This window comes from Adiantum capillus-veneris, unplaced genomic scaffold (genome assembly GCF_014529385.1).
Source record: "Adiantum capillus-veneris isolate H3 unplaced genomic scaffold, ASM1452938v2 Hic_scaffold_461, whole genome shotgun sequence".
In the NCBI taxonomy this organism is placed as follows: Eukaryota; Viridiplantae; Streptophyta; class Polypodiopsida; order Polypodiales; family Pteridaceae; genus Adiantum; species Adiantum capillus-veneris.
In genome coordinates this window covers 177,134-192,392 of record NW_028221547.1, presented here as the reverse complement: position 1 = coordinate 192,392, position 15,259 = coordinate 177,134, and the positions used below count along the sequence as shown (strand labels likewise).

Genomic DNA, 15,259 nt, shown 5'->3' with positions numbered 1-15,259 from the left:
TGAGTTGCAACAAATTACCATGATTCGTCTAATCGTCAAACATTTTTTACACATTTTCCGAATTAATATTTTCTATCTATAACCTTCACGGATTTTTATCTAAACCTTACTTTAATCTACATAATCTACTACCAAGGTTTGCTACATGTTCCTTCGATCTATTCAAGAAAGGAAATTTGGCAAGAGAATGGTTAAACTCCGAAAATCTAAACTGATACCGATATCTACTGACTAATTGGTTTTGACCTAACGTCGTAGATGATGCTCCTTGGTAAGATCAAGACACTCACTCACTACCCTCTCCTGGTAGTATCTTAATATAACTGCGTCGCATCCTCCCCGATATATGAGTCAAAACTTGACATCCATTATCCAAAAACGCTCAAAACGTGGCATTGGGTAAAGATTCTGTAACTGTACCTTCCATGTCAATGAGATTCTGTTTCTTCATCATTTGGAATAAGTAAACCTCCTATTTACATTACAGGTTTCTCCAAAAAAATTCTTTTCATTGAAGACGTAACTGGTGAAAATAAGTAACTTTTGTCCCTGTTTCTCCCTTTCAATTACCAAATATGGCGTAGAATTTCCCCCCCAGTTTTTCTTCGCCTAGCTTCCCGATCTGTAATGAGTCCATAAGACGTTGATAAAATTGCAATTCCCATGCCCCCTAAGATCTTAGGGATTCTTATATGATCGCAATAGATTCTGAGACCGGGTTTGCTAATGTACCTAATAGTTATAGTTTAGTTGCCACGTAAGGTAAGGTAAGGTAAGGTAAGGCTTTTTTTCTTTTTAGCTTAATAAAAGGCTTCAAGCTATAGAGCTTAGGCATCAAACTAGTGAGTTAAAAGAAGGCAAGCACTTACCTAAAAAGGGGACCAAGGAAACTTAACTTTGGAAAGCACTAGCTCCTCTGACAAAAGCAAAACCATGAGTTCGCAACCTTTTATAACAGAGCAAAAGAATGAAAAGACTGACTCACCAAGCCAGGGTAAAGAGCCTTATAAAAGTTGCAAGAAAAAGAAAGGAAAAAGGAATATTAAGCACCATCCATTACCACGCGAACCACCGGGTTCATGAAAAAACTAGGGTAGAGTGTTAAAATAACATTAGTGGGCAAGCAAATCCGTCATTTTACATGGTATTCTAGATTTTCACTCAAACAACCAAGGATGAAACAAATCAACGTAATAGCTAGGTTACCTAAACGGGTGAAACTCTCTGTCTTTAACCATTTAGGAATGCAATCATTGTTCTTTAATTGGCTGCTCCGCTCGGGCTTTCCCTCCCCACGAAAAACCCTTTGCTACGCTTGCATCTTTAATTGGGCTTTCTCTTCACTTGCCTTTGACCGTGGCTCTTTAGACTCTTAAAGGCATTCTCGTTAATCCTACCATTACGTTGAATGTAGATGCATTGTACTAATAAAAGATATAGCGCTTAATCGCTTGGGCTTTCCCCCGGAAATCCCTTCGCTTGCCTTTACCCGTTGCTGCCACAGTAAGGGATCTTTAGACTCTTGAAGGCAGGCTCGTCAATCCTACCATTACGTTTCAAAATGTAGATACATTTAAGTAAAGTAAAGTAATTCTTGATATGGCTAATGCTTTATCGCTTGGGCTTTCCCCCGGAAATCCCTTCGCTTGCTAGGATTGTGCTTTACAGACTGCCATGTAGCTGAGATATCAGCGTGCAACCTTTCAATATTCACTTTTTTATTAGAGAAAAACGAAGTATAATTAGAAACCATGATCTATTTATCATCTAATGGTCAAATCGTCAATTTCACGCAAACACGTTATCTTCCGGCTGTTTGCTCATGCCATCAACCAATTCTATTACGTCAGAAGGATGCTTTGTGTCTTTCTGAATCGAAGACGTTTGTTCCGGTTTCCTACGCCGGCCGCATTGGTCAGGGCATATTGTCTCGATATGATACGGATTGTCACATGGACACGAGAAGCGCTTTGACTTATGTTATGAGATCACCTTTCAAAACGGAACCTAAAGGCAGGCCTATGAGCCAACCTATGTAATAGCTAGTTGACCAAACAGGTAATCGCATGCCAGCAAGGGTTCCGCGCGATAGATAGAGAAATCATTGGGCCTGACCTCGTAGTCGTAGTGCTATCGCCGGTTTCCCTTCCGCGCCAATCACTGGGGAAGCGCTAAGTAATGGTATAGTAGAATAATCGCGTGAAATGCAGGGCAGGGCAGGATGGCGGGGCTTTCGATACCCATGGACATTTCCCGGGTTTCTGCGCAGCTATCGAAGTGCTCCAACGCAACGACTCCTGTATTGGGTATCGAAGGAAGTCTGCCAATGCAAGGTCGGAGATAGCTTTCCAACCGAGTTGCCTATCCGTCCACGCAGAAAGCCAATGACGGCAAGCAAACCAAACGGAGAGCCGCGACTCCGCGATGGAATGATCCAAGCCCTAAGGTAGCGGGAGAAGGATAGCGTCATGCCTGATCTGTGGAATGACCCAGCTACGTACGGTGGAGTGATTCAAGCCAGGTAGCGATAGTGGCTGATTTGCGGGACAGAAACTTTCGTGGTTGGTGTGGTGATTTCCTCGTGTTCCTCAACGCTTCAAAGAAAAGAAGCGCTCGAAAAGAATAATAAAAAGTGAAAGAAAAGAAGGAAGAAAAAAACAAGTTTTTGAGATTCTAAAAAATGATTTGATTTTGTTTCAAAAAATTACGGGGGATAAGACCTTATATAAAGATACAATAAAGAAGTTACTTAAATTTAAAACAAACGCTAACTTTTTGAAGATTTGTAATTCATGTAACTATACTTTTAGATTAGTAAATAAACTATCAAAAGATTACAACAAATTTAAAACAGATGTTAATAAGCCTGTAACCAATATGTTTACTGAAGTATCAATTCCTTTATCGGTTTCAGAACCAAACCCCCTGTATCGTCAGTGCCAGATCCTTTATCTATGCCTGATCCTGTATCGTCAGTGCCTAATCCTGTATCGTCAGTGCCGGATTCTGTATCTAACGTGTCCGATCCTATATCGTCTACGCCTGATAGTTTGTTGCCTATGCCTAAACCTTTATCGTCGGCTGATCCTTTATTGTCACCTGATTCTTTCTCGTTACCTTGCTGCTGAGGATCAATCGATAGATCAATCCTCGGCCCCAAAATTAACAATAAATACGCATAAATCATCTTCGTCGAAACCCGTAGCTTCTTCGTTGAAACCAATTGCTTTTTGCCAGTAGCTTCTCCGTCTTCGCCCGCAGCGTCGAAACCCGTAGCATCTTTGCCAATTGCTTCTTCGTTGAAACCCGCAGTTTCTCAGCTAATTGCTTCTTTGCCTTACGCTTCTTCGTCGAAACCAATTGCTTTTTCTTCTTCTTTGTCGGGTATACAATGTGTTTCAACCCCGCATATAGTAAATTCAGTAATAAGTAATAAGTTATCAAGCCTAAAACTATTGTTATTAAAAGTGGTAAGTTTATTTCCATTAATATTTCATATAATAAATAATAGTTATTTAGGTGAGATAAATGAGAATAGTTTAATTGACAATTTTAATAGTAATTTAATACAATATGATATAAGTATTCTTTTAAGTATAGTTATAGCATTAGTAGTATCATACGCATTGAATTATAAATCAATGTCAAATAACAAGTTACTAAGAAAAATCTTATTTCAAGTGTTGATAACATTTCTTTTTGTTTCTTTTCTGAGACAAAAAAGTGCTTTTTTTGCGTGCTAGCTACACCTTTTTATTATTATTACACAGACACTTAAGAATTAGTTACGCTAGAAGGTGCAAAATTAATTGGAGTAGGAGCGGCTACCATAGCCCTAGCAGGAGCAGCAGTAGGTATTGGAAACGTATTTAGTTCCATGAATAACCTCACTAAAAAAAGAAATCTTTTGAATTTGAATAACCTCACCAGAAATCTCTCCTTTCTTTTGAATAACCTCACCATATATCTCTCCTTTATTTCTAAGAACCTCAACATATATCTCTCCTTTCTTTTTAATAACCTCACCATATATCTCTCCTTTCTTTCGTTGAGAAAGGTATTCTTGTTTGTTGCTCTTTTTTTAATTTTATTAAATCTAATTGGGCTTGGGTTTGCTGAAACAGCATACTGTATGAATATGGGCGCTAGTAGTTCTTCAATAGTAACTCAAGCGTCTTCACATTCACAGTTTATGCAACTAAAGGAGGAGGATTGCCGTTCAATCTTATTTGAAACTTGGCAAGATTGTGATAAAATACTAAAAACCTGCCAACAAGGCAGATTGCCCAGCGCTGAGAACGGTTATGAATTCGTTTCACAACTGCAGCCTGCGCAAATAAACAATCTAGTAAACTCTATCTCTGCCAAGTTAAACCCCTCCATAGTCAGCGAAGCCACAATGCAGGAATGGGCTCAGATTTCGGTACAGTTTAAGGAGGCAAACTCCCGTCTGTTCACGTCGTTCCATAAGGACCTTATTCCTGGCTTGATGCTCATCTCTGGGGTATCTCTCCCTTTAAGCATGTCCCCGGAAGAGGGCATAGAACTCCTCTTGAAGGTCCCCTTCTCCCAGGAAGTGATAGCGCATTATGCCGCGCAAATAGTCTCCCAGGCGCAACCTTTGATTGACATGTATAAAGCCCTGTTTGAGCTCTTGCCTTCGACTCCAGAAGTAGTTTTTGTTGAGCAAGACATGCCGCCGCTGAATCCAGAAACAGAAATAACTGTTTCGCAGGAGGAGGCGGATAAAATCCAAGCCGTTCATAATAAAGCCAGGGACGCTGTCCAGATTTTCGTTAAGTTCCATAGGCTTAGAAGCCGGATTCGTAAAGGGACTGCCTTTAAACTTAAACGTAGACGTCGTGGTTAAAAAACCGTCTCACGGGCAGAGCGGACACCCTGGGGAGGGTAAAAACCACAGCTGACGACTGAATCCGAATATTACGGATTACATATATCAAGTAATTACTTTCTTTTAGGGAAGGGATGGTTAAATTATTCGGTAACCAACCGAGAGATCATCAACGACAAAGATTGACTTTTTTGTCTTTTAATTGAGTTAATTTTCTTTAATTACGTAAACTCATTTTGAAATAACGCAAAAAAACATTTCCAGGGTTGGGCTTTCCTTGACCCAACCCCCCCGCACCGATAGCTCAATTGGATAGAGTCCCTGGCTTCGAACCAGGTAGTTAGGGGTTCGAGTCCTCTTCAGTGCAACATCGTTTCATTTCGGGCTTCGATAAAGCTATATACCACTAACTCTCACTCTTATTGAGAAGAAAGCTTTCACAACTTGCAAGGTAAAGCATGTATCTTCCACCCGGTATTATGTTCAGTCCTCTTTCTTTCAGTTCTTGTTTTATTTAAAGTAAGCGGTTCCCTACGCTTTTTCCTATAGCCCACCTTTTCGATGTTTTAAATCCTATGCCAAGACTAGGGAGCGAGGGGCACAAAGTGTCAAGCAGGGTTGGGTTAACCTTTCTCGCCGATCCAATTTATACTGGGATCAGAGGAATGAGTTGAGAACGCCACTACGTTCCTGTACCCTTTGCTCTTAAAAAGTATCGCTGGTTTTCCCTGCATAATCTGGGCGCATGGTCGAATACGTCCAGTCTAGCGTTGGTAATTCCGTAGAAATAAATGGATGCACGAAGTTCATTCTAACGCCGTAGACACCGAGAGTTTAATTGGTTGAGCCCTGAAGTGCCGAAGGGCAATCCCAACGCAAACCGTAGACATTGATAGTTCCTCATACACGCCTTGTTTCTAAATTACCATGTTATCGCCATGACGGGTTTCGTAACCTCGTCGTGTACTCGAAGCGACAGTGAATTGATCTCTAATCACAATCACCCAGTCCTCTTAATGGTGTCGCTAGGGCAAACAAAACAAGCCAACCACTAACTTTTTTAGGTTAGGGGGGTTTCATTACTGTTTATTACTCATCTGGTGCTTACAGTAGTGTGTTTCTGCTTCTTAGTAGATCTTTTTAAAGAACGCCTTTTTTATTCTATTATTATGCTTATAAACATAGAGATGTGCCTAACAAAGGCATAAAATCATTAGAAACTCTAAAAAAGGCAAAGGAATCTAAAAATGTTTAGGCAAAAGCTACTTTGGAAGCAGAGGCAAGGGAATCACCCTTTATAAACTTTCAAGGAGGCAAAGGAAGCAAGAGAATCCATTTTCGAAGAGAGATACGTCTCCGCCCCTTACATACGAGAAGGTGGTTGGCAAGTCCATGAGTTTTTCAGAAGCTTTCCTAAGTGCTTCGTGTGGTGTCGGACTACCATTAGTCCATATTTCAATGAATGAGATTTCCTGCGTCGCTCTACCACTTCCAAATAGATGGATGCTATAATTTACGTTTCGGACAGGCATAAATACAGCATCGATGGGAAATTGTCCCTTTCCGGATTTCGCTAGATTTTCTATACGATATCCGCAATCTTTTTCAATCTCTAATTCAATAGTTAGAGATATTGGTTGGGTAATGGTAGCTATATATTGCGAATTGTCAATTGCTTCGACGCCAGGTGGTAATGATGGATCGCCCGCAGTTACTTCTTTAGGACCTGTTACAGATGAAAACGCCTCTTGAATATCTTCTTTTGAATCGCCCCTAAGCACAATCTCTTTCGGATTAACTAAAGCATCATGTATTGTCTCTTGAAGACCCGTTATTGTGGAATACTCGTGCACGACTCCGCAAAATCTTGCACGTGTTATGCTTGTCCCTTCAATCTCTTGTGACAAAGCTCTACGCATGGCAATTCCTACAATACTGGCTTGACCCCTTTTAAAGGGAGATACAAGGAAACGACCATAATGAAGCCGCTTACTTTCTATTTTGGATTCAAGGCATTTCCACTGAATTGCCTGCTTAGAGGTCGACATCTCGTTTTTGCGTGCGCATACGTAATTTTTTTTTCTCTCCTTTTGATGTGACTAATCACTAGTTAGACGCGTCTCTTTCTGGGGGGTCTACAACCATTATACGGCATAGGAGTCACGTCACGTATGAAACTGAGGATTATGCCGCTTCTGCGAATAGCTCGCAAAGCGGTGTCTCTCCCGGTCCGGGCCCGCTCATCATAACTTCTGCTTGTTTCATACCCCGATCCACTGATGCTTTAATTGCATTCTCAGCCGCAGCTTGCGCAGCAAATGGCGTGCTTTTGCGTGTTCCCTTAAATCCACAGGCACCGGCGGAAGACCAAATAATTACCTGTCCCCGGACGTCTGTGACGGTAATGATAGTGTTATTGAAACTCGCCTGTATATGAATGACTCCCTTTTGAACTCCGCGTTTTCCCCCACGTGAACGAATTTTTCTCGATTTATTTGACTTGACATAATTAATTAATTATTTTTATTGGGAAGCTCTGTTTAATTAATATTCTTTTTCAGATAGAAATATTTATTATCCTTGTTTCTGTTTATGTTTTGAGTTGCAACAAATTACCATGATTCGTCTACGTCGTAGAATCAATCGACATTTTTTACATATTTTCCGAATGGAAGCACGGATTTTCGTATCTATAACCTTGAATTAATTGGGTAAATCTACCTGTAGGTTTGCTACATGTTTCTTCGATCTAATCAAGATAGGAAATTTGGCAAGAGAAGTGGTTTGGTTAACTGCCGAAAATCTAAACTGATACCGAAATCTACTGACTATTGTTTGTATGCCTACTTCTAAGGCGGTAGATGATGCGTCCCTTGGTAAGATCATAGGGACTCAGTTCAGCTCTTACCCTATCTCCTGGTAGTATTCTTATATAACTGCGTCGCATCCTCCCGATATATGAGTCAAAACTTGACATCCATTATCCGAACACGCTCAAAACGTGGCATTGGGTAAAGATTCTGTAACTGTACCTTCCATGTCAATGAGATTCTGTTTCTTCATCATTTGGAATAAGTAAACCTCCTATTTACATTACAGGTTTCTCCAAAAAAATTCTTTTCATTGAAGACGTAACTGGTGAAAATAAGTAACTTTTGTCCCTGTTTCTCCCTTTCAATTACCAAATATGGCGTAGAATTTCCCCCCCAGTTTTTCTTCGCCTAGCTTCCCGATCTGTAATGAGTCCATAAGACGTTGATAAAATTGCAATTCCCATGCCCCTAAGATCTTAGGGATTCTTATATGATCGCAATAGATTCTGAGACCGGGTTTGCTAATGTACCTAATAGTTATAGTTTAGTTGCCACGTAAGGTAAGGTAAGGTAAGGTAAGGCTTTTTTTCTTTTTAGCTTAATAAAAGGCTTCAAGCTATCTAGAGCTTAGGCATCAAACTAGTGAGTTAAAAGAAGGCAAGCACTTACCTAAAAAAGGGACCAAGGAAACTTAACTTGGAAAGCACTAGCTCCTCTGACAAAAGCAAAACCATGAGTTCGCAACCTTTTATAACAGAGCAAAAGAATGAAAAGACTGACTCACCAAGCCAGGGTAAAGAGCCTTATAAAAGTTGCAAGAAAAAGAAAGGAAAAAGGAATATTAAGCACCATCCATTACCACGCGAACCACCGGGTTCATGAAAAAACTAGGGAAGAGTGTTAAAATAACATTAGTGGGCAAGCAAATCCGTCATTTTACATGGTATTCTAGATTTTCACTCAAACAACCAAGGATGAAACAAATCAACGTAATAGCTAGGTTACCTAAACGGGTGAAACTCTCTGTCTTTAACCATTTAGGAATGCAATCATTGTTCTTTAATTGGCTGCTCCGCTCGGGCTTTCCCTCCCCACGAAAAACCCTTTGCTACGCTTGCATCTTAATTGGGCTTTCTCTTCACTTGCCTTTGACCGTGGCTCTTTAGACTCTTAAAGGCATTCTCGTTAATCCTACCATTACGTTGAATGTAGATGCATTGTACTAATAAAAAGATATAGCGCTTAATCGCTTGGCTTTCCCCCGGAAATCCCTTCGCTTGCCTTTACCCGTTGCTGCCACAGTAAGGGATCTTTAGACTCTTGAAGGCAGGCTCGTCAATCCTACCATTACGTTTCAAAATGTAGATACATTTAAGTAAAGTAAAGTAATTCTTGATATGGCTAATGCTTTATCGCTTGGGCTTTCCCCGGAAAATCCCTTCGCTTGCTAGGATTGTGCTTTACAGACTGCCATGTAGCTGAGATATCAGCGTGCAACCTTTCAATATTCACTTTTTATTAGAGAAAAACGAAGTATAATTAGAAACCATGATCTATTTATCATCTAATGGTCAAATCGTCAATTTCACGCAAACACACGTTATCTTCCGGCTGTTTGCTCATGCCATCAACCAATTCTATTACGTCAGAAGGATGCTTTGTGTCTTTCTGAATCGAAGAGTTTGTTCCGGTTTCCTACGCCGGCCGCATTGGTCAGGGCATATTGTCTCGATATGATACGGATTGTCACATGGACACGAGAAGCGCTTTGACTTATGTTATGAGATCACCTTTCAAAACGGAACCTAAAGGCAGGCCTATGAGCCAACCTATGTAATAGCTAGTTGACCAAACAGGTAATCGCATGCCAGCAAGGGTTCCGCGCGATAGATAGAGAAATCATTGGGCCTGACCTCGTAGTCGTAGTGCTATCGCCGGTTTCCCTTCCGCGCCAATCACTGGGGAAGCGCTAAGTAATGGTATAGTAGAATAATCGCGTGAAATGCAGGGCAGGGCAGGATGGCGGGCTTTCGATACCCATGGACATTTCCCGGGTTTCTGCGCAGCTATCGAAGTGCTCCAACGCAACGACTCCTGTATTGGGTATCGAAGGAAGTCTGCCAATGCAAGGTCGGAGATAGCTTTCCAACCGAGTTGCCTATCCGTCCACGCAGAAAGCCAATGACGGCAAGCAAACCAAACGGAGAGCCGCGACTCCGCGATGGAATGATCCAAGCCCTAAGGTAGCGGGAGAAGGATAGCGTCATGCCTGATCTGTGGAATGACCCAGCTACGTACGGTGGAGTGATTCAAGCCAGGTAGCGATAGTGGCTGATTTGCGGGACAGAAAACTTTCGTGGTTGGTGTGGTGATTTCCTCGTGTTCCTCAACGCTTCAAAGAAAAGAAGCGCTCGAAAAGAATAATAAAAAGTGAAAGAAAAGAAGGAAGAAAAAAACAAGTTTTTGAGATTCTAAAAAATGATTTGATTTTGTTTCAAAAATTACGGGGGATAAGACCTTATATAAAGATACAATAAAGAAGTTACTTAAATTTAAAACAAACGCTAACTTTTTGAAGATTTGTAATTCATGTAACTATACTTTTAGATTAGTAAATAAACTATCAAAAGATTACAACAAATTTAAAACAGATGTTAATAAGCCTGTAACCAATATGTTTACTGAAGTATCAATTCCTTTATCGGTTTCAGAACCAACCCCCCTGTATCGTCAGTGCCAGATCCTTTATCTATGCCTGATCCTGTATCGTCAGTGCCTAATCCTGTATCGTCAGTGCCGGATTCTGTATCTAACGTGTCCGATCCTATATCGTCTACGCCTGATAGTTTGTTGCCTATGCCTAAACCTTTATCGTCGGCTGATCCTTTATTGTCACCTGATTCTTTCTCGTTACCTTGCTGCTGAGGATCAATCGATAGATCAATCCTCGGCCCCAAAATTAACAATAAATACGCATAAATCATCTTCGTCGAAACCCGTAGCTTCTTCGTTGAAACCAATTGCTTTTTTGCCAGTAGCTTCTCCGTCTTCGCCCGCAGCGTCGAAACCCGTAGCATCTTGCCAATTGCTTCTTCGTTGAAACCCGCAGTTTCTCAGCTAATTGCTTCTTTGCCTTACGCTTCTTCGTCGAAACCAATTGCTTTTTCTTCTTCTTTGTCGGGTATACAATGTGTTTCAACCCCGCATATAGTAAATTCAGTAATAAGTAATAAGTTATCAAGCCTAAAACTATTGTTATTAAAAGTGGTAAGTTTATTTCCATTAATATTTCATATAATAAATAATAGTTATTTAGGTGAGATAAATGAGAATAGTTTAATTGACAATTTTAATAGTAATTTAATACAATATGATATAAGTATTCTTTTAAGTATAGTTATAGCATTAGTAGTATCATACGCATTGAATTATAAATCAATGTCAAATAACAAGTTACTAAGAAAAATCTTATTTCAAGTGTTGATAACATTTCTTTTTGTTTCTTTTCTGAGACAAAAAAGTGCTTTTTTTGCGTGCTAGCTACACCTTTTTATTATTATTACACAGACACTTAAGAATTAGTTACGCTAAGGTGCAAAATTAATTGGAGTAGGAGCGGCTACCATAGCCCTAGCAGGAGCAGCAGTAGGTATTGGAAACGTATTTAGTTCCATGAATAACCTCACTAAAAAAAGAAATCTTTTGAATTTGAATAACCTCACCAGAAATCTCTCCTTTCTTTTGAATAACCTCACCATATATCTCTCCTTTATTTCTAAGAACCTCAACATATATCTCTCCTTTCTTTTTAATAACCTCACCATATATCTCTCCTTTCTTTCGTTGAGAAAGGTATTCTTGTTTGTTGCTCTTTTTTTAATTTTATTAAATCTAATTGGGCTTGGGTTTGCTGAAACAGCATACTGTATGAATATGGGGCGCTAGTAGTTCTTCAATAGTAACTCAAGCGTCTTCACATTCACAGTTTATGCAACTAAAGGAGGAGGATTGCCGTTCAATCTTATTTGAAACTTGGCAAGATTGTGATAAAATACTAAAAACCTGCCAACAAGGCAGATTGCCCAGCGCTGAGAACGGTTATGAATTCGTTTCACAACTGCAGCCTGCGCAAATAAACAATCTAGTAAACTCTATCTCTGCCAAGTTAAACCCCTCCATAGTCAGCGAAGCCACAATGCAGGAATGGGCTCAGATTTCGGTACAGTTTAAGGAGGCAAACTCCCGTCTGTTCACGTCGTTCCATAAGGACCTTATTCCTGGCTTGATGCTCATCTCTGGGGTATCTCTCCCTTTAAGCATGTCCCCGGAAGAGGGCATAGAACTCCTCTTGAAGGTCCCCTTCTCCCAGGAAGTGATAGCGCATTATGCCGCGCAAATAGTCTCCCAGGCGCAACCTTTGATTGACATGTATAAAGCCCTGCTTTGAGCCTCTTGCCTTCGACTCCAGAAGTAGTTTTTGTTGAGCAAGACATGCCGCCGCTGAATCCAGAAACAGAAATAACTGTTTTCGCAGGAGGAGGGGATAAAATCCAAGCCGTTCATAATAAAGCCAGGGACGCTGTCCAGATTTTCGTTAAGTTCCATAGGCTTAGAAGCCGGATTCGTAAAGGGACTGCCTTTAAACTTAAACGTAGACGTCGTGGTTAAAAAACCGTCTCACGGGCAGAGCGGACACCCTGGGGAGGGTAAAAACCACAGCTGACGACTGAATCCGAATATTACGGATTACATATATCAAGTAATTACTTTCTTTTAGGGAAGGGATGGTTAAATTATTCGGTAACCAACCGAGAGATCATCAACGACAAAGATTGACTTTTTTGTCTTTTAATTGAGTTAATTTTCTTTAATTACGTAAACTCATTTTGAAATAACGCAAAAAACATTTCCAGGGTTGGGCTTTCCTTGACCCAACCCCCCCGCACCGATAGCTCAATTGGATAGAGTCCCTGGCTTCGAACCAGGTAGTTAGGGGTTCGAGTCCTCTTCAGTGCAACATCGTTTCATTTCGGGCTTCGATAAAGCTATATACCACTAACTCTCACTCTTATTGAGAAGAAAGCTTTCACAACTTGCAAGGTAAAGCATGTATCTTCCACCCGGTATTATGTTCAGTCCTCTTTCTTTCAGTTCTTGTTTTATTTAAAGTAAGCGGTTCCCTACGCTTTTTCCTATAGCCCACCTTTTCGATGTTTTAAATCCTATGCCAAGACTAGGGAGCGAGGGGCACAAAGTGTCAAGCAGGGTTGGGTTAACCTTTCTCGCCGATCCAATTTATACTGGGATCAGAGGAATGAGTTGAGAACGCCACTACGTTCCTGTACCCTTTGCTCTTAAAAAGTATCGCTGGTTTTCCCTGCATAATCTGGGCGCATGGTCGAATACGTCCAGTCTAGCGTTGGTAATTCCGTAGAAATAAATGGATGCACGAAGTTCATTCTAACGCCGTAGACACCGAGAGTTTAATTGGTTGAGCCCTGAAGTGCCGAAGGGCAATCCCAACGCAAACCGTAGACATTGATAGTTCCTCATACACGCCTTGTTTCTAAATTACCATGTTATCGCCATGACGGGTTTCGTAACCTCGTCGTGTACTCGAAGCGACAGTGAATTGATCTCTAATCACAATCACCCAGTCCTCTTAATGGTGTCGCTAGGGCAAACAAAACAAGCCAACCACTAACTTTTTTAGGTTAGGGGGGTTTCATTACTGTTTATTACTCATCTGGTGCTTACAGTAGTGTGTTCTGCTTCTTAGTAGATCTTTTTAAAGAACGCCTTTTTTATTCTATTATTATGCTTATAAACATAGAGATGTGCCTAACAAAGGCATAAAATCATTAGAAACTCTAAAAAAGGCAAAGGAATCTAAAAATGTTTAGGCAAAAGCTACTTTGGAAGCAGAGGCAAGGGAATCACCCTTTATAAACTTTCAAGGAGGCTTTGCTTTTGCTTTGGAAGCAAGGGAATCTTTGGTTTGGAAACTACAAGAGAGGCGCATTTTGTTAATCAGGATTCTAACATTCGACACGGCTTACATAAAATTTTACTAAAAAAACTGCCATAAATATTGAGAACAAAATGAGAAGCCGAACAACGAAATCAAGTCAAGTCTATGGAAGCTTAATCCGTTTGTTCTTCGTAAACAATTGGATATAAAGTCAGTACTAACCCATAAGGCTCTGTTTCGAATTTAAAACTAGGGTTCAGCTATGAGATTTGACTCTAGGTCACGCCTTCGGTTTGTGTTTTCCGCTCAAAGTATAATATCACTTGTTGCACTGGAACGGATCCCTAAAAAGTTACTTAATCCGCTGTTAGCGTTAAAAGCTGCAAACCTCCTGAAGTTTATAAGGGAAGAGGTATAAAATATTAAAATGAAATTATACGTAGAAAAGAGGGGGGGAATAAATAACTCGCGTCATATATTCCAGGAACCAAATTAGTTTCCAATAAATAAATCAGACTTGCCTTAACCTAAATCTTTGGAATTGGACCCAAAAAAGCCACTTGGATTCGTGATTAATCAGGTCTCAGCGATAACACCAAGGTTAATAATCCGACTCGGCACTAAATTAACTGGATTAGCAAAATAGTACGTTGAAAAAAGAAACTAGTTGATTCAGAATTAAAGAGAGGCATTTAAGAAAATATCAAATGATTAATTAATATCTGCCGTTACCGTGGATTTCGCCACAAAGCAGGATTGCTATTATGTGGTTAATGAACCTACAGCAATGCTAAAACCTTTCGTAAGTTAAGAATTCTAATCAATTAACGGAAAAAGGAGAATAATTCGCGTTTTTTTAAAGGCAAGAATAGAGGAAGGCAAGACGCCAAAAAAAAAACGAAACCGAAAAAAGGGAAATGAAGAATACAATTACGTAAAAGTAGCCTTTTAAGCACTAGTAATAATAGCACAGCTATTAATAGAAATAGGGAAAACACCACTAAAAGCCAAGAAAGTACCACAAGCCAAGAAAGCACTACAAGCCAAGAAAGCACCACGGTATTGCCCATACTTAATCAACTTATAGTAATACCAAAATTACTATAACAAATTGCAAGGGAGAGAAAAGAACAGGGTCCTTTTCAGGGTGTTTAAGTGAGTTTAGGGGTTCCCGTCGCTCGCGCTCGAATAAGTATGCAGCTTAAGCAACTGCGGAACGTGTCGCGTAAGCTGCTACTTAACTTAAAATTGAGTCAGTCGAAGTGAAAATAAAAGGAATTGGAAAAGTAAGAAAGGGATTTTTGCCGAAAGGTTCAAAAGAAGGAGGTCCTATTACTACCAGAATTCGTGACGTAACCCCAGTGCCACATAATGGATGCTGACTCCCTAAAAGACGTCGTGTCTAAATACCACGGTAAAGTTCTTTTTTCCTACTCACTAACGCAACGGCGGAAGGTAAGGTTTAGATTGATTCTATGGCTTAACAGGTCAGGTCGTGAAAGGCTTGGCTTAAGCAAAGTGAAGAAAAAAGAAAGCACTTGGCTTTAGCGCTTCATTCACCCAGTCTATAAAATTAAAACCTACTTTATAATACAAACTAACGCTGGGGGAAGGTCCGACCCC

General features: G+C 40.2%; 1 protein-coding gene and 3 pseudogenes across 1 annotated transcript; 1 reads left to right on the top strand and 3 right to left on the bottom strand.

Moving 5' to 3' along the window:
• Positions 1–1,781: 1,781 nt before the first annotated feature.
• LOC147416799 (uncharacterized) lies at positions 1,782–3,202 on the bottom strand (annotated as a pseudogene).
• Positions 3,203–3,476: 274 nt separating this feature from the next.
• LOC147416798 (uncharacterized) lies at positions 3,477–5,183 on the top strand. Its single transcript, XM_086508051.1, has one exon. It carries the CDS (start codon positions 3,878–3,880, stop codon positions 4,868–4,870), a length of 993 nt encoding a protein of 330 aa, XP_086364177.1. The 5' UTR covers positions 3,477–3,877; the 3' UTR covers positions 4,871–5,183.
• A 5,113-nt stretch (positions 5,184–10,296) lies between these two features.
• On the bottom strand, positions 10,297–10,689 carry LOC147416797 (uncharacterized; annotated as a pseudogene).
• Positions 10,690–11,846: 1,157 nt separating this feature from the next.
• Positions 11,847–12,550, bottom strand: LOC147416796 (uncharacterized; annotated as a pseudogene).
• Positions 12,551–15,259: the final 2,709 nt, after the last annotated feature.